The 18,769-nt window shown below is 35.6% G+C and overlaps 1 protein-coding gene across 3 annotated transcripts in view; it reads left to right on the top strand.

Annotated features, from left to right (window-relative positions):
• FAM174A (family with sequence similarity 174 member A) overlaps positions 1-18,440 on the top strand; it is a 37,718-nt gene extending 19,278 nt beyond the window's left edge. The window contains exons 2-3 of one of the 3 annotated variants that reach the window (XM_053225167.1): positions 3,837-3,971; positions 4,449-9,830. In XM_053225167.1, coding sequence (XP_053081142.1) covers positions 3,837-3,971; positions 4,449-4,470 — 157 coding nt within the window. In that variant the 3' untranslated portion in view covers positions 4,471-9,830. Of the gene's footprint in view, positions 1-3,836; positions 3,976-4,448; positions 9,831-17,796 lie in introns of those variants that run through there. The other 2 variants (XM_027037264.2, XM_015080434.3) reach the window with 2 other exon arrangements.
• Positions 18,441-18,769: the final 329 nt, after the last annotated feature.

Raw genomic sequence — 18,769 nt, forward strand, 5'->3', positions numbered from 1 at the left:
ACATAAAATTTTATCAAGCTTACTTTAGTAGTTTAGTTTTATTTTTGTACTGTAGCTTTTACATGTTATTTAAATGGAAATAATTCCTACCAACCTTAGTAAAATAAAATTTTGAAGAATTTGCAAACTATATTGGTTAGCTATTAACTTGACTACCTAGAAGGGATCTCAAGATCATTTACTTGTGCATTCCATGTGATGAGTGAATATCATTCAATATAATCAACCATATAGCTATTTTCTTTTACCCTTTTAATCTTCTATATTTTCCTCTACACATTTATAAAATCCTCATTTTTTTGTTAATTGAGAGCCAACAATTTTTTTTTTTCAGGTTGCAATATGCATTTACTATGTTTAATAGAAAAGTGTAACTATAGATTTATGTAATTATCAATACATGTAGACAAGATGGGATGTCATGAGCTTAAAGAAAACATTCAATTGTGACAAAAGAACCATAGCTGTTAAAATTACATGAATTTTAAAGCCGCCTTATACTTGTGTTTAAGACTAAGGTACACTGCATATTAAGATAAAAGTAGCCTTTTTACTTAAAATGTGTACTTTTATTTTGTGTTTTGTATTTTATGTTCAATATTTATTATTATTTTAAGTAGATGGCTTATTAAATCGGCCCAATAACTTAAAGGTTTACAAGTGTTTTTGACCTTCCCTGAGAAAAATCACTTCATGTGGATATATTTGGTGTTTTTATACCCATGGTACTATCACAGCCATGTAGCCATCAGTGCCTAGATCTTTAGACTTAGGAAAGACTTTTTTTTTTTTTCTTTTTGAGAAATTGGATTTCAACTTTAAATTCTATTAAATTAAGTTTCATTCTTTAAATTCTCTCCTGCTGTCAGCACAGAGCCTGACACAGGGCTCGATCTCATAAACCATAAGATGATGCCCTGAGCCTAAGTCAAGAGCCAGATGCTTTAACTGAATGAGCCATCCAGGCTCCCCAACATGCTAACTTCACTTAAATTGAACAGCATTCCCCTGTTTATTGGGTGCCTAACAATGTAGTTTCTCTGTAGGTTCTTGTTTTTAAAGAGCTTAGATTCATGTTTGGAAGACAGCATTTATATAAATGATGAAAGACAGTGCAAGCTAAAATAAGTAACAGAGTGCTCACTCCTACCAATATAGTCAAACATTTACACTATACAAAGTATAGAAAATAGCATGATTAGCCAGATTAGTTCAGCCGCTCACTGAAAGATTCATTCAAGAAACAATGAAGACCTTGGGAGTGGAGAGGAGTGTCAGCTGAGATAAAATTTCAAGTCCTTAAGGTCTACGTTTGTATCATTCCCTTTTTTAAGACTTGCCAAGGTATCCCGTGACCAACTATGACTAGGTTACTGACGTATTGACTCTTTGACAAATAATATATGACCTGGAAGGATCAAAAATAATTCACATGACATTAATTTCTTCTTTGTTTAGTGAAAATGCCAGAATGTTTGAAAAGCCACATGATTTAGAAAATTGAGTGAAAGACTGGCAAAAGGGAAGAGGAGAAATTCTAACTCTGAATATCCTTAACTTACACTGCCACATCCCTTCACTTACTCTTGTGTATTCACTTTTTGAAACCAAAGGAATGCATGACAAAGGTTATTGAATTATGTAGTTCAAAAGAACCATTAGTTAGGTATATCTCCCTTGTGCTTTTCCTATTTCCGGGATCAGTACTTTTATTTTCTTAGTTTTTCTGTGAATACCTTTATTAGTCTAAATCACAGGTTGGTAAACTATGGCCCATCAGTCACATGTGGTTTCTTGATCTATTTTTTTAAGACCTATCAGTCAAGATTTTTTTCTTTTTTTACATTTTTAAAGGGTTGTAAAAAACCAAAGTAACAACAGCAAAAAATTAAGGTGAATATGTGACAAGTGACTGTATGTGATTGCTATAGAGTCTGTAATATTTACTATATGGTCCTTTGCAGAAAAAGTTTAGATTTCTGATCTCTACATGGGTGTGAGTGTGTATGAATGTGCTTGCACACATATACATACATACAGACATGCACACATGGATGTGCTTACTAATTTAACAACCTAACCATTTAGTTTCTTGCCATATAAAAGACTAGCTTATACTACTTATTGCTATTTTTATTTTATTTTATTTTATTTTATTTTATTTTATTTTATTTTACTTTATTAGTTTTAACATTAGTATTAACTCTTACGTTGGTTGCATTTGTAGTTTTAAATACTATACTGAAACTTCTTGTTTCCTGTTCCAACATGTTTGGGTAGGCATATAAATAGATCTATAGGCAGTGACTGGTGGATCTTTTCTTGGTTTTTGTCCAGACTTAGTAGTATTTTCTAAATTTTCATCACTGAGACTGGGTACTTTACCCTCAGAAGCTAGCATAATGCTTGATGCTTCATAAGAGTCAAATATTTCTTGAGTATGTATATGTGTGAGACAGTTTGTCTCTCAGGGGATCCACTGTCATCTTTACAGAGGCTTGTATAGCTTTTCCCAGTTGGCACTGTAGTCATAGTATATCTTTTTACACTTACTACATCATATAAAGTGACCCAGAAGCATAAACATATATGTTGTTACTGAAATATCTTCTGTTTTGTTTTTAACCTCCCATAGAAACTTGTGTAAAACATATTTTCTTGTGTATGGATTTGAGGTTATTGCATTGGAGGTGACTTAGGCATTGATTGTAGGATCAGATTTGGATCACTGAGCTAGAATGTATCATTGAGGCCCTCAAGTATTTAAGGAGCGTCCTAATCAATCAGAAACTGTTGTACAAAGCAGTAATACAATGGCAAACAAGGCATGTATAGCTGCCCTCCTGGAACTTAGTGGAAGAGAGAGGCAAATAAACACTCAAATAACCATATCTACAAGTAAATATAAATGCAAACTGAGATAAATAATTTGAAGGAAAAGAACAAGTTATGTGAGAGAAAACCTTAGAGTGCAATCCTAAGTCAGAGACTTCCATATGAATTCAAATAATGATTAATGTTTAGCACCCTAAAATATTTTCTGTCCTCTAAGGCAGTGGTTCTGAAACTTTAGCATGTATCATACTGACAAGAAGTGTTAAAATGTAGGGATCTTGGCCCCAAGTTCAAAGTTTCATATTCAGTAGGTCTGAATGGGCATGAGGATTTACACTTCTAATAAATTCCTAGATGATTATGATTCTGCTAGTCCAGGAAATGACACTTCAGGAACCACTGACTTGAGACAGTGGTTTTCAGCACATTGGAATAACTTGGAGAACTTTTAACAAAATACTGATGCTTAGTTCCTCTCCTTGGAAAATCTGCTTTAATTATGTGGAGATATGGACTAAGTGTGGAGCTTTTTAAAATACCCTAGGTGATTCTAATATGCAGCCAGGTTTGTAAGCTACTTAGTGTAGAATTTGAACATGTATCACATAGAGTTTCTTAGTGGGGCAGAAAATAATCCTGCCCAATGGGAAGAAGGCATAGAGGAAGTAGGGAAAAAGCTGGAATAGAAAGCTTCGGTGAAAACATGGTACCCAAACTAAGGCTTAAAAGTTTATCTGTCTATACCATAAGCTTATTGAGAAGAGAATGTGTCAGACAGAAGAAATGGTACACAACATGTAGGATTAGGATAGATTTTGTTTCGTAAATAATCCTAGGTAGTAGATCATTTCCATTTCTGAAACGTAGCCATTCTGATATTGAGTGCCTCGTATGTCAGCAACAGAGGGATAATTTATTTTTCATTTATAATTACATATAAAATAAGGATCATTATGCCATATCCAAATAATTTTTATTTATTAATATGCTCCATTTAATAGGATGAGAAGAAGAAACCGAAAGACTAGGAGATACGGAGTTTTGGATACTAACATAGAAAACATGGAGTTGACACCTTTAGAACAAGATGATGAGGATGATGATAACACTTTGTTTGATGCCAATCATCCTCGAAGGTAAGTAAGTGTTGGACAGTTTCATTCCATGAATTAGGAGGCAAGTTCTTGATAAGTAAAGTGAAAAAATAAAGTAGAAAAAATACAGTATTTCATTTAGCAGTTTTTATCCTAACAGATTTTATTTAGTTCTATTTAATGAAGTTCTTTGTTTTACCCAACCAATAGATCACATGCACATTGCTTTGCTAAAATAGGTATAAACAGAATATCATCCCCACAAGAAATCTTCATTGTAGGTCTCCTTGTAGAGCTTTGTTCTTTCAGCTGCTACATGTAACATGTAGTAAGTCTGTGTGCGTATGTGCGTGAGAAAGAGAGAGAAAGAAAGAGAAATATTAATAAACTTGATTTTCTTTTTGCATTCTGAAAATATTTTGATTTTAGTCTGTTATTCTATTTGTAAATCATGTTTTTGTGCAAATTGTGGTATTAGTGGTCTGATAGTGTAGCTAATGGTCTGATATCTATTCTCAGATCTATTCTTGCTGACTGTTAAGATGCTTCCTAAGAAGTTTGGATAAGCAGAGTTAAACGGCTATGGACTTAGTTTCAAAGCAGATGGAATGAAGAAAGGAGGTAGTAAAAAAAATCCCTTCAATAGGGAAAGACATGTTGGAATAGAGAGGAGATTTTTTGGGCAAAAGAAAACTAGAGTCCAGATTTAGTTACAAATACCATGAGTACAGAAATCTTGGATTTTTATACATGTAAGGATGGGAGGATCAGCTCTGGCAGGACATAGGAATGTGCAAGTTTTGTTTTTTGTTTTGTTTTTTTTTTTGTTTTTTTGAGGGAAATGTGTAGTTTTATAATCTGCTAAAGAGTTTGGTATCAACCTGCTGTCAATGGGGAACCATTGGTGTTGTATGGAGTGTATGTAATCAGATAATCAGATTCATGTTGTAGAAGAGTATGTCTTGTAGTAGTGGAGAAGGTGGCCTAGAAGAGCTGAAGGATGGAGAGGGACAGAACCAAGGAATATAGGAGGCGTGTAAAGGAGGGAATGGTTTCCATGAGATGTAATTAGCTGTAGTTATCTTTTATTTTGTATCCTGCCTTACCACAGACCTTTCTCTAATACTTACACCACTCTTGTTGCCCACTTTTCATGAATTTTGTGTTCTATTAGGGAGCTAGACATTAGAGTTACATAAACAGTAAATACAGGGTGGTATGAGAACTTGTACTAGGGACATAGAACACTTAAGCAAAAACTAATGGTTCAGAAAAGCCTCTTAGACGTGATATGTTAATGGATACTGAAAAATGAGCAAAAATTAGCAACATTAAAGGTGGATGTAGAGGTGGGAGCTGGAGAGAGAACAGCAGGCACACAACACAAGAGGCAAAAGAGAATATAGAGTATTCAAGTATCTAAAAGAAGTTAAATAGATGCTGGGGTGCCTGGGTGGCTCAGTCAGTTAAGCATCCAACTCTTGATTTCAGCTCAATTGTGAGATTGAGCCCCATGTCAGGCTCCATGTTGAGCGCTGAGCCTGCTTAAGATCCTCTCTCCCTCTCTCCCTCTCCCTCTCTCTCTCTCTCTCTCTCTCTTCCTCTCTTCCCCCCTCCCATCCCCCTCTGCCCTGATTGTTCACTCCCTCTCTCTAAAAAATAAAGTTTAAAAAGTAATAAAATATAACTAAAAGAAGTTAAATAGATGCTATGTTAATCTATGTGAGAATAAATGAATGAGTGAATAATTTTTGAGCTTTGAATGCAAAAGTAAGAGTGATGAGCAAGGAAGAACAAAGAATCAAAAGGCAGATCATGATCCATGACAATCAGTGAGAAATTATTCTACAGGTTATGAAAAGCCACTTAGAAAATTTTAAGATAGGAAACATAATCAAAGTTGTGTTTTGAAGATTACATAGATTGGAGGAAAGTAAGATAAGGAGTAAGGCAACCAGGAAGACCAGTTAGATGGTGCAAGTACATGGGGTGGCCAGTAGTAGAGTGATAGCAAGAGAAATGGAAAGGAGTTAATTATTCAAGAGCCTTTGAAAGGTATTAGGAACCAGATTTAGAAACTGTGTTTGGAGAGTTAAGGTGGGAGAAATGGTTATAATAATAGGAAAGCATGTTTCAGGGGTAATTCTAATCATCAGTGATAATCTTTTATTTATTTTTTTTATTATTATTTTTTAATGTTTTTATTTTTACTTTTGAGACAGAGAGAGACAAAGCATGAGCAGGGGAGGGGCAGAAAGAGGGGGAGACACAGAATCTGAAGCAGGCTCCAGGCTCTGAGCTGTCAGCACAAAGCCCAATGCGGGGCTTGAACTCATGGAGTGTGAGATCATGACCTGAGCTGAAGTCGGATACTTAACCGACTGAGCCACCCAGGCACCCCAGTGATAATCTTTTACTACTATGTATGACTCCACTTATTTAAAAAAAGACGTAGAAAAAACTTTAATGTAGATATGTTTGATTAAAGTAGGGAGAACAGTAAATAAACAGTGCTTACATATTCATTCATTCATTCATTCATTTATTGATCCAAGAAATGAATGATTGAGAAGCAATTTACACAGCAACTGTTTAGTGACTGGCGCTGACCTGGGATACAATAGAGCAACAAAAACAGAACAGAAAAAGAAAAAAAAAATTCTAACTTTGTGAAGGTTAACTTCTAGTGACGAAAGGTTGAGATTGGGAGGTTGACAGTTCATTTTCATTTTTGTTTCTATATCTTTCTATGTTGATTTTTTTTTTCCTCAAGAACATATATTTATGCACTACTTTAGGAAAAAAAAACTTTTTGTTTGGGAATAATTTCAGAAAAGTCCTAAGAATAAAAATAGTACAAAGAATATCCTATTATTTTTTTTTCAATGGTTTTTAATGTTTATTCTTGAGAGAAGGAGACAGAGCAAGAGCGGGGGAAGGGCAGAGAGAGAGGGAGGCGCAGAATCTGAAGCAGGCTCCAGGCTCTGAGCTGTCAGCACAGAGCCAGACGCGGGGCTCGAACTCACAAACTGTGAGATCATGACCTGAGCTGAAGTCAGACGCTTAACTGACTGAGCCACCCAGGCATCCCAGAATATCCTATTATTTTTAAATCTAGATTTACCTATTGTTAACATTTTACTTCAGAGACTCTTAACTAATTGTAGAGAACAAACTGAGGGTTGCTGGAGGGAAGGTAGGCAGGGGATAGGCTAAGTGAGTGATGGGTATTAAGGAGGGCACTTGCTGTGATGAGCATCGGGTGTTGTACCTAAGTGATTAATCACTAATTTCCACTGCTGAAACCAATATTACATTATATGTTAACTAACTAGAATTTAAATAAAAACAACATATTTTACTACATTTCTTCTTTTGTGTTCTACCTCATAGTGTAGCTACAGAAAAATGCATCTCCCTCATTTTATGTTTACCTAATGTTCTGATGTTTCCTTGTAATTAGATCCAGGTTATACATTCTTACCTGAAGTACTTTCTCAGGCTTTCATATCTGGAGACACACAATGTCCTTCTTTCCTTCATTAGCAGTAGTAATTTTGATGCACCTATCTAAAGTTTTGCCCAGTTTCTCTATTATGTTACAATTTTTTCCTCACTGCAACCAAGAAGATATTTTAAAATCCTGAAAATATTCTTTCTTTTTTAATTTTTTTTGCATTTATTTATTTTTGATAGGCAGAGAGAGACAGAGCACAAGTTGGGGAGGGGCAGAGAGAGAAGGAGACACAGAATTCGAAGCAGGCTCCAGGCTCCGAGCTGTCAGCCCAGGGCCCAACGCGGCCCAAACTCACAAACCGCGAGATCATGACCTGAGCCGAAGTCGGACGCTCAACCGACTGAGCCACCCAGGCGCCCCAGAAAATATTCTTATCAAAATTTTCCCCTAGGTTTAGCAGTCATTCGTCTTAATTCTTGCCGGATCTGATCTTCACTGTGATAGTTGCAAAGTAATGATTTTCCAACTTCAACATTTCCTTCATATTTACCAATTAGCATTGATACTATAGTGTAAGCAAGAGCTTTTCCTCATTCCTTCTGCATTCATTTATCTAACTATTGACAGTATAGAATCATGATTCTTCTCTTGTTTCAGTGGTGTATAATTCATTGTTGTACTTGTCAGTGGGAGCCTCTTCAAGCTGGCTTCTGTGTCCTTGTGATTTGCTCCCATTGTTTTTAAAGCACTTCCTTACTTTCTGGCCTAATAAGCTATTCCACGCTCATTTTGTATCTATCCTGCCGTAGTGATGGAATCAGCCATTTCTCCAAAGAGCTTTGGTTTCTGTTAGTGGCCCCTAAATGAGCTCTTTGTTACTAAAGTGTGTCCTTACTTCTTGGTCCTTTCAGCCATTAGGGCTATGAAATGTGTGGGCACACACACGCATGCCCATATAAACATGCGTATTCACATATATACATAAACTTTACATAGTATTACTTCATACCTCCCATTCTATCATGCTGGTCTGTCGGCACTGGGTTCTTTCTTGCCTTCTTCCTTTTCCATAGCTGCATTCTCTTTGTTCTGTCACGAGAATGACTTCCAACAATGTTCTGGATCCCAACAACATCAGCACATTTACTCAGTTGCTTATTCCTAAAATAATATTAATACAGTTTCAGAATTGCTTTACCTATGGCACTATGATAAACAAGCCAGCTAAGGTTTAGAGTTTGTTAGTTCTCTCTTTACAACCTCATCTTGCCCAAGACAGAATATATAGTTAGATATGTACGTGATTTGGCTTGGTTCTCTTTTCCTTCCCTCTTTAGTGTGATTATCATAATCACTTGAAATATAATTTAAGTCATTTGAGTTTGCTTTTTGTTTCAGATTGTTCCTCCCCTTCCCATTTTCATTGGAATTTTTAATATGAAAAGTACTAACATGCTTCCAAAAGTAAAAACTATACACATTTTTTTTTTGAAAAATATACACACACATACACTCAGAAATGGCATTCCCTCTTATATTCTTTACATGTCATTTTCCCCACCTCACCCCTTTAGGTAATCAGTTTCATTATTTTATGGTTTATCTACCCTGTGTTTTTTTTTTTATAGAAGTTGGCAGAAATATGTATTTCTTATGCTTTCCTCTTTTTTACACAAAACGTATAATATATGTTATTTTATACCTTTTTGTTGCTTTGTGATATCTCCTGTGAGTCATGCTTTATAAGTTCATAAAGATATTTTTCATTTTTAACACCTTCATAGTACCCCATGGTGTGTAGATACCATGGTTTATTCAATCCATTGCCTATGCTTTGACATTTAGATAGTTTTAATTACTTTGCAATTACAAGTTATACTACGATGAATAACCTTGTGCATGTGCATTTTCAGAGTAAATTTCTAGTACTGAGATTATGGGTCAAAGAGTGTGAAAATCAGTTTTAACCATGAAAATATAAGACATCCCAGTGGACATAGCAAATTTCATGAATTTATTTTTTCATTAAGAGCAGTGATAAACTGCCTGTCATTTGTCCCCAAATACTCTACTAAGATATATGGTGGTGAACAAAATTAGACAAAAAAAAAAAAAAAAAAAAAGGCATCTTTATATAGTTAACAATGTAGTAGGCCAGGAATACAGAACAAAGAAATCTTGACTAGACTTGAGATTCCCCTAATTGGTTTTTTTTTGGTAAATTTTTAATGTTTATTTGTATTTTTTGAGAGAGAAACAGAGTGTGAATGGGGAGAGGGGCAGAGAGAGGGAGGCACAGAATCAGAAGCAGGCTCCAGGTACTGAGCTGTCAGCACAGAGCCCGATGTGGGGCTCGAACTCACAAACCACGAGATCATGACCTGAGCCGAAGTCGGAGGCTTAACCCACTGAGCCACCCAGGCCCCCCCACCCTTTTTTTTTAATGTTTTAATTTAATGTTTAATGTTTTAATTTACTATTGAGAGACAGAGAGAGAGAGAGCATGAGCATGGGAGGGGCAGAGACAGGAGGAGACACAGAATCCAAAGCAGGCTCCAGGCTCTGAGCTGTCAGCACAGAGCCCAACAAGGGCTCAAACTCGCAAACTGTGAGATCATGACCTGAGCTGAAGTCGGACGCTTAACGACTGAGCTACCCAGGAACCCCTCACCTAATTGGTTTTTGACCTTGGCACAATCAGGGGTAATGTTCTTCACTAGGCCAGAGCTACTTTTGGAAAATGAGCAATGAGATGGATATTTCCATACACCAAGAAGCAAACATCAAACCATTATTCTATTCTCCCTTTTTATTCCTTTTCAAACAATATTAAGCATCATTTAAATAACACCTACACTGATTCTAGACCTCTGCTTTGAATTTTTTCATAGTCTGTACAGTTACAGACCCTTTTTTTGAAATGTCTTTCACTTTGGGGAAGGTGGACACATTTCTTTTCTACTTTGTGACTAGCTATGTGTTTATATTCCTGTTACCTTCTGTAGTTCAGAGATTATTGTCTGTAATGAGATACACAGTCCAAACTCTGCTACTTCATTTGAAGCTGATTCAATGAGCAAAGCTCTGATCTTCTAATGTTGATGTTAGAAATTAAACATGCATAAACATGAATAATTCCATCAATTTAGTCAACATTTCATATTTATCTTGTGGGAAAGATACATACAGATCTCATTGTGACTGACTTTAGTAACAGATAATCAGGGTTGATACCATTTGCTTCTCCCATTAAAAAGAGGGGAGGGGCACCAATGTGGCTCAGTCAAAGATCCAACTCTTGATTTTGGCTCAGGTCATGATCTCATGGGATTCCTGAGATCTCTCTCTCTCTCTCTCTCTCTCTGCCCCTCCCTCGCCCACGCACTCTTGCTCTCTCAAAACAAACAAATACACTTTTAAAAAGTTAATATAGAGGGAAAATTAGTACTTCTGTGGAGAGTGTATTATAAGGTCATTTTAGGCCCTAAAAGAGGACGTTCACCAAAGACTTACCTGAAGTCCTACTGTATAAATGATAGAAGAAATCAAGGGAATGGATGATATTGGTAGAAATGTCTTTAGAGGGATAAGATAAGGGATATTATCAATGAACCCAGTGGGGAGCCTGGACTGAGTGGGGTCAGAGAACTACAATAGGAGCAATTACAATAGTCATTTGTTAGTAGGTACCTACTTTACCTACTTTAGTGGAGGATATAGCAGACACTGTACTGGGTTCCTTACATGTACTATGAAATCATCAAGACAGTCTTGCAAAGTAGTTGCTGTTGGTCTTTTTTTTTTTTTAATGTTTATTTTTTGAGAAAGAGAGCACAAGCGGGGGAGGGACAGGGAGAGAGGGAGATTCAGAATCCGAAGCAGGCTCCAAGCTTTGAGCTGATAGTGCAGAGCCTGATGTGGGGCTCAAACCCATAAACCATGAGATCATGACCTGAGCTGAAGTCCAAGGCTTAACAGACTGAGCCACCCAGGCACTGCCACCCCCCACTCCCACATTGGTCTTATTTTAAAGATTAGGATGTTTGAGTCTCAGAGAGTTTAAATAATAGGTTTCTCTTCCTACTGTAACCTAATTCCATTTTTTAAATATTTACTTGATTTATACCTTTATAATAAAGAGAATAATTCTAAATTCTCTTCATTCTGTCTTTTATATCAGCACTTGCTATTACTCTTTATTTTGCAAACAAGGACCCTAAAAATAAGGAATGTAAATATTATGATATGCCTACTTTGCGAACTGCAGTGCAGAATCATATTAGTCTTAGAGTATAACTGCTAGTAATTCTTGTGGGATCAGCTCTTACTGATGCTGCCTTCATTGTTTAAGTTCTTTCTAAAATTAGTTCCTCTTTATTTTCCAGATTCTATCCACAAAATAACAGGAAGCAAGTTATTTCCAGAGAGGCAAATGAATTTCCTTGCTTAGAATTTTATCACAGCCTCAAACTATCTTTTTGTAGTCAGCTCTTTCTGAGAGGAGTGTTTTTACTTTGGTTTTTAATACATCAGAATTTTAATGTTTGTTGTTGGTAGGATTTGGGGTAGTTATTTTTACTGTTTCTTTGTATTAGATGGAACCATATGAAACTGCCAATACATGGTTTCATCTAAGTTTATTCAAGGAAATTTATTATTTCACATAATAGTATGTCACAGGGTTAACTCTGGACACAGTACATTAAGACTGTGGCTTCTTTTCTTTGCAGTCCCCTTGGTTCTGCATATCTTCATGTGTTGGCTTTATTTTCAGGCTGATAATAGGACGGTGCCAGCAGTTTCTACAATCATATCTAGAATGGCACTTGCAGTGGAAGTTAGCGACTTGCTCTCTTGTATCCCTTTCTTAGGAATGAGAAAAGTTTCCCCAGAAATTCTAAATAAGGTTGCTTTTGTTTTTGCTTTCCGTATCACTGGTCATGTGGCCATTTCTAAACTAAACTCCTGGGAAGGAAAATGGAAGTACCATAATTAGGTAAGAATTATCATTTGTGTTCCAGTGGATATTGCAGAGTTATCCAGCAGTGTCCTCATATGTAGTACTTTAAACATTAATATTAATATGGTGAAACTGGGAAAATATATGAATGGGAAAAAAAGTAACTTGAGCAACTTGGTTAATATAACTTCTCTTGAATTTACTATTGATATCCTAATTTTGTAAATGAGAGGTGATTTCTTATGTTTGGTTACTAAAATTTTTTGCACAAAGAAATCACAAAACTAAAAAGCAATTGTCAGTTTTTAAGTGTTGTGTAGGATGTTTCAGCCCTCTTGCATAGAAAAACTGTTGAGGAATCAGCATATACTGACTAAAAAGCCCCTTTTCCTCAAAGAAAAATATTGGAAACAAATACTCATAACCAGTCCCCAAAACAGTTTAAAACAATGTACAACAAATGGGAACAATACTTTCTTGCTATTCTGTTTGATTTCCACCAAACATTAAAATAACCAGTAGTATTTTATAATGATGTACACCACAGGACAGTTTAACAGGCTTGGTAGCAGCTTCTAAAAGCTGACACTTACATCACTTCAAGGCTGTTTTAGTCATTTTTATCAAGTATGTAATTTTTTTTAATGTATGTCATTTATTGTCAAATTGGTTTCCATACAACACCCAGTGCTCATCCCAAAAGATGCCTTCTTCAATGCCCATCACCTACCCTTCCCTCCCTCCCACCCCCCCACCCCCCCCCCCCCCCATCAACCCTCAGTTTGTTCTCAGTTTTTAAGAGTCTTATGCTTTGGCTCTCTCCCACTCTAACCTCTATTTTTTCAAGTATGTAATTTTTAAAACCCTAAATTTGCTTCTTAGCTACTTCTATTCTGCTTCATTAAATTTAATATATATGTCTTCATTATATTTGTGCTCAATGTTACTTGAGCACAAAATATTTTTTTCATATTAACATCACTATATCAGAATTAGAAAGCAGATTTGATATATAAGTATTTAACCAGAAACACTCATTAAGAAGGTCTTATTCAGTTACCAATTTGAAAATAGTTCTAATTCCTAAAACACTACTTTCACTGTGAAACATATTATCAGAATAAACACTAAGAGTATTCAAAGTCAATAGAATATAAGAGTATGTCAAAGTACTAATGTTTATTTTAGATAAAAATTGGTAATGTTACGTTTAGTCTGTACTTTATCCATTTAAAGGGTACTATGCAACTTTGTCATTATTTAAATGATAAAAGTAATAATAAAAGGTAATAAAAGAGAGCCTTAATGTTTTTTTTTTGAATGTTTATTTATTTTTGAGAGAGACAGACACAGAGTGTGAACAGGGGAGGGGTAGAGATGGGGAGACACAGAATCTGAAGCAGGCTCCAGGCTCTGAGCTGTCAGCACAGAGCCTGATGTGGGGCTCAAACTCACGATTAGTGGGATCATGACCTGAGCTGAAGTCGGATGCTCAACCAACTGAGCCACCCAGATGCCCTTGTTGTTTTTGTTGTTGTTGTTGTATGTTTTTTCTGTGGACATTGAGCCTTAGAAGAAAATTTGCCTTGCTCCATTAATTAGACATCACAGTGTGCATAAGAACATGAGTTATTTTTATTTATTTTTTAATGCTTATTTTTTTTTAAAGAGAGAGTGTGAGCAGGGGAGGGGCAGAGAGAGAGGGAGACACAGAATCCAAAGCAGGCTCTAGGCTCTGAGCTGTCAGCACAGAGCCCAACACAGCGCTTGAACCCACAAACCGTGAGATCATGACCTGAGCCAAAGTTAGACACTCAACCGACTGAGCCACCCAGGTGCCCCAAGAACATGAATTATTTGTATGTTATTTTAACAAATGTTATGTAACATCAGATTTTTTGGTAATGCCCTTTCTCATCTCATTGCATGATCTGGAGTTATCCTATTTAATTTGATAGCTACTAACCACATGTGACTCGTACATTTGAATTTGACTAGTGTGACTAAGAAACTGAAGTTTTAATTTTACTGGATTTTAACTAATTGAAATTACAGTTAAATTGCCAGATGTGACTAGTGGCTGTTGGACAGAACAGACCTAGAGCAAAAATGTTTGCTTGATCTGGTTTAAATTAATTCTATTAAATGAACACTTCTACAACAGTTAAATCACAAATTTCTGTCCATATAGCAGTTGATCCATTTAATGAAATGCTTGCTGCTTTTGTTCAGGATTTATACCCCGCTGTGACTGTTTGGATTGTAGTCCCTCTAAGTTGAGATAGACAGATATGGGAGGCAGAGCATAGCTACCCCATGAGGCTGATGTGCCTGAATGGGGTTAAAGACAATATAGGGACAAAGACCTCAAGTTTATGGACAGAAAAGTTATAAACACAATTATTAAGTCAATAACCTTTCCTAGTGTTCTCAGATATTATTCATTCTTCCAGATCCATAGATACTGTATCTTCTTTAAAAGAATTTGGGAGGAAAAACAACAACACCACCAAAAAAAAAAAAAAACAAAAAACAAAAACAGGCATCTAATATTTGCAAATTTATTTAAATGAATAAAGAGTAACAATACTCTTGACTGCACTAAGACATTTTTTTAAACTTGATTTGGATTTGTAGCTGTTTTGATAGTTTAAGATTTTCTGAGGTAGCTTTTAAGTTGTCCTTGAAAATAATGACTTTTTTTTATTATTGCACCATTTTGTAATATGAAGAGACAAAACATTCTTGAGGTTTGAAAAGTACTCAAACTGAGGTTTCCATAAAAATTATTAAAAACTGCACAGTTGCTTTACCTCATAGAAGAGCATGGTGATTTTTTTTATTGTGTTAAGAATACATGAGCTCTACTTTCTTAAATTTTTAGGTACACAATACAATATTATTAACTATAGGTGCAATGCTGTATGACAAATATCTAGAACTTACTCATCTTGCATAACTGAAATTTCATACCCATAGAATAGCAATTCTGCATCATTCTCCCTCAGCCCCCAACAACCACCATTCTACTCTCTGCTTCTCTATGATTGACTATTTTCTACAACTTTTTTACTTTTCCCTATTTTAATAAAGAACATAAAATAGCAGAAGTTTTTCTGAATTCAAGAGTTTCTTTCATGTCATAAGAAATCTGTAGTAGTTGGCTCCTGACATTGACTCAATGGCTGTTTGATCAGAGTCTAAATTTATGCACTTTTCTCCAGCCTTTCCTCATGCTTGTCTTATCCTGGTTATATGACTGCTGTAATTTCAGCCATCACATCTGTGTTTCAGGTAACAAGAGGGTGGTAGGCAAGAACCCACCCCACCTCAGTCTCTTTATCAGAAAGTCAAAATTTCTCAGAACTATATTCTTCCCAATACACCTCCACCCCCTTTTACTAGCAAAAACAAAGACAAAAATGAGTCCATATTTTTATCAGCAAACAAAAAGTAGATTAGTGTTAAATACACAGCTTATAATATGTTACCCTAACTATTCAAGATGTTTTTTGAAGGTTAAATTCGGCAGCTAGTAAGAGAAATATTTGGGTTTGGAGGTCACAGAATGAATGTATATGTTTTAAGGAATTATCGTTCACGAGTAGCTGTTTTGCAGAGCAGTATGAGTAGGAATCCAATGTAAACAGAGTAGCTTTTTGTGTATGTGTGTGCAGTGGAAATTCTGTCAATAGAACGATAGAGCAGCTAATCTAATCTGATATAATCTTTAAACTTCTGTGACTAAATCCTCATGACTGAGGAGTGCTGTGGTAAAATAAGGAGCAACAGAATATGATTATGTAGACTGAAATGCTTCTTGAGCTTCTGTCATTGATAACTGAATCTCCTTAATTCTGTTTCTTGAATCTTGGCTTTTCTTCCTTACCATGTCACCTGACAAATAGTGTGATTGGTCTGCATCTCTCAACTCTTTCCCAGCTCTTGGACTCTTATTATAATAGTTTTCTATTTTCATCCTGAAGATTTCCATAAAAAGACATCCTTAAATTCTTGGAAACTGTTTTATCTCATTCTTTTTTAAAAAGCTTTAATAAGCAGATTTTTTTTTGTTTATTTATTTATTTTTGAGGAGAGAGAGCATGAACAGGGGAGGGGCAGAGAGAGAGAGAGGGAGAAAGAGAATCTCAAGCAGGCTCCACAGTGTCAATGCAGAGGCTAATGCAGGGCTCGAATTCACGAACTATGAGATCATGACCTGAGCCGAAACCAAGAGTCAGATGTTTAACCGACTGAGCCACCCAGGTGCCCCTGTTTTATCCCATTTTCTTTACTTTTTTTTTTATTTAAAAAAAAATTTTTTTAAATTAAGTTTATGTCTTTATTTTGAGAGAGAGCAAGTGGGGAAGGGGCAGGGGGAGCAAGAGAGAGAGGGGGAGAGGGTGGGAGAAAGAGAGAGAGAGAACCCCAAGCAGGCTCCTCACTACTAGTGCAGAGCCCACTGCGGGGCTTGAACTCATGAACCAGATCATGACCTGACCTGAAGTTGGATGCTTAACTGACTGAGCTACCCAGGCATCCCTGTTTTATGCCATTCTTAAGAAGAAGAACTTATCCAGTAAATAATTGACCAAGATGCTATTAGAATTCAGACTTCCTTTCTAGGCCAGGTTTTTTGTCCTCTGAGTGATTTCTGCCCTTTATTTGTGGTTCTATAACAAGAGCAGGGAATAATGTTTATTATTTTTCTCTTTTTTTCTTTTTTGTCATCACCATCTTCCCCAGTATCAAGCATTCTTTCTGGCAGATAATAGCTCGGTATATGTTTGGTGATGTATTTAAGTACTAAACTTAGCATACATAGCTGAATAGGTTGCAGGCCCTGTTTTAAATAAATCAAAGCATTAAGTATTATGGTCACTCCTGTTTTCACATGAGACTATATATTTGAAATAGATTTGCCTGTACTTCTTCTACATGTCACTACCATATAAAATCTCTTTGGAAATGTTAGAATTATAATTCAAAAGATAGGGTCTGATTTAATTAATATAGGCAAAATAATCGTTTGTTTTATTCAGTGCCATTCATTGTAATTCCCTTACATTAAATACTTTCATTACCTTCCTGCCAGGCCAAATCTTTGGGGATATTTTAAAATGTGTTCAAGATGGGGCGCCTGGGTGGCTCAGTCGGTTGAGCGTCCGACTTCAGCTTAGGTCACGGTCTCACGGTCTGTGAGTTCGAGCCCCGCGTCAGGCTCTGGGCTGATGGCTCAGAGCCTGGAGCCTGCTTCCGATTCTGTGTCTCCCTCTCTCTCTGCCCCTTCCCCGTTCATGCTCTGTCTCTCTCTGTCTCAAAAATAAATAAATGTTAAAAAAAAAATTAAAAAAAAAAATAAATAAATAAATAAAAAATAAAATAAAATGTGTTCAAGTTTATTCCGGGATGAACATTTATAGTTTTTGTTTTTGTTTTGTTTTTTGCAGATAAGAATGTGCCTTTTGATGAAAGGACTTCATCTTTCTACAATGAAGAGCAGAATTTCTATGTTTAAGGAATAAGAAGCCACTTTATCACTAGGGGCGGGGTATTTAAGTTATATATATTATAACAACCTTTAATTTGTTGTTGCAATAAATACTGTATCATTTTGTTACGTCTTTGAATGTACAGAAGTGCTCTTAATGGGCTCACAGTTGTTGGGAGTGAACTGCACTATAGTAGAAATCTGTGTGAAAATTACTTTAAAGCAGGGTGTTTTCTGATCAGTTATTGTTTCTTGCTTACCATATTGTTGTAAACAGTTTTATATATTAACCAGTTAATGTTTTGTTTTTTTGTGGGTTTTGGGGGGACTTTTTGTTTTGGGGAGGATTTTTGCCTTTTTTTTTCTTGATAAAACTATAAATCCCAACAACTAACTGGTGTGTAAAAATAATTTAAAATTTCTTTACCAAGATGTATTTCCCATTTTTTTGGGAAAAAGAAGCCAAATTTATTACTTTGCATTTGTGTTTTTTTGTAAATTAATAAATGTCTGAGTTGTTTGCAAAACAAGAAATGATGTAAAAATTCTTTTAACATGGTACAGACAGAATATGTTTACAGAATAAATCCAAAGACTATAGAATTATATATTAATATATACATATTATATGGTTTCTAGAAAAATCTTTCAAAAAAGATTATTTTATTGAGCAACTTGTTAAGATACCTTCTTTGATTAGATATTTTAGAAAAATGTGAATTTCAAGGCCATTTTATTTATTTACAGTATTGTGAAAGAAGTAATGACAAAACATTCCAGTCATATATTTTGGTGCAGGAGAAAAAGGAATTAAAGTAAGTGCATAAACTTTGGAGTCAGACAGACCTGAATACAGAGACTGACTTTATTAACTCTAAGCTATTTAACCCTGTTGGGCTTCAGTTTTCCACATTCTAAAACTTAGAAAGGAA

Source organism: Acinonyx jubatus, chromosome A1 (genome assembly GCF_027475565.1).
Source record: "Acinonyx jubatus isolate Ajub_Pintada_27869175 chromosome A1, VMU_Ajub_asm_v1.0, whole genome shotgun sequence".
NCBI classification, from domain to species: Eukaryota; Metazoa; Chordata; class Mammalia; order Carnivora; family Felidae; genus Acinonyx; species Acinonyx jubatus.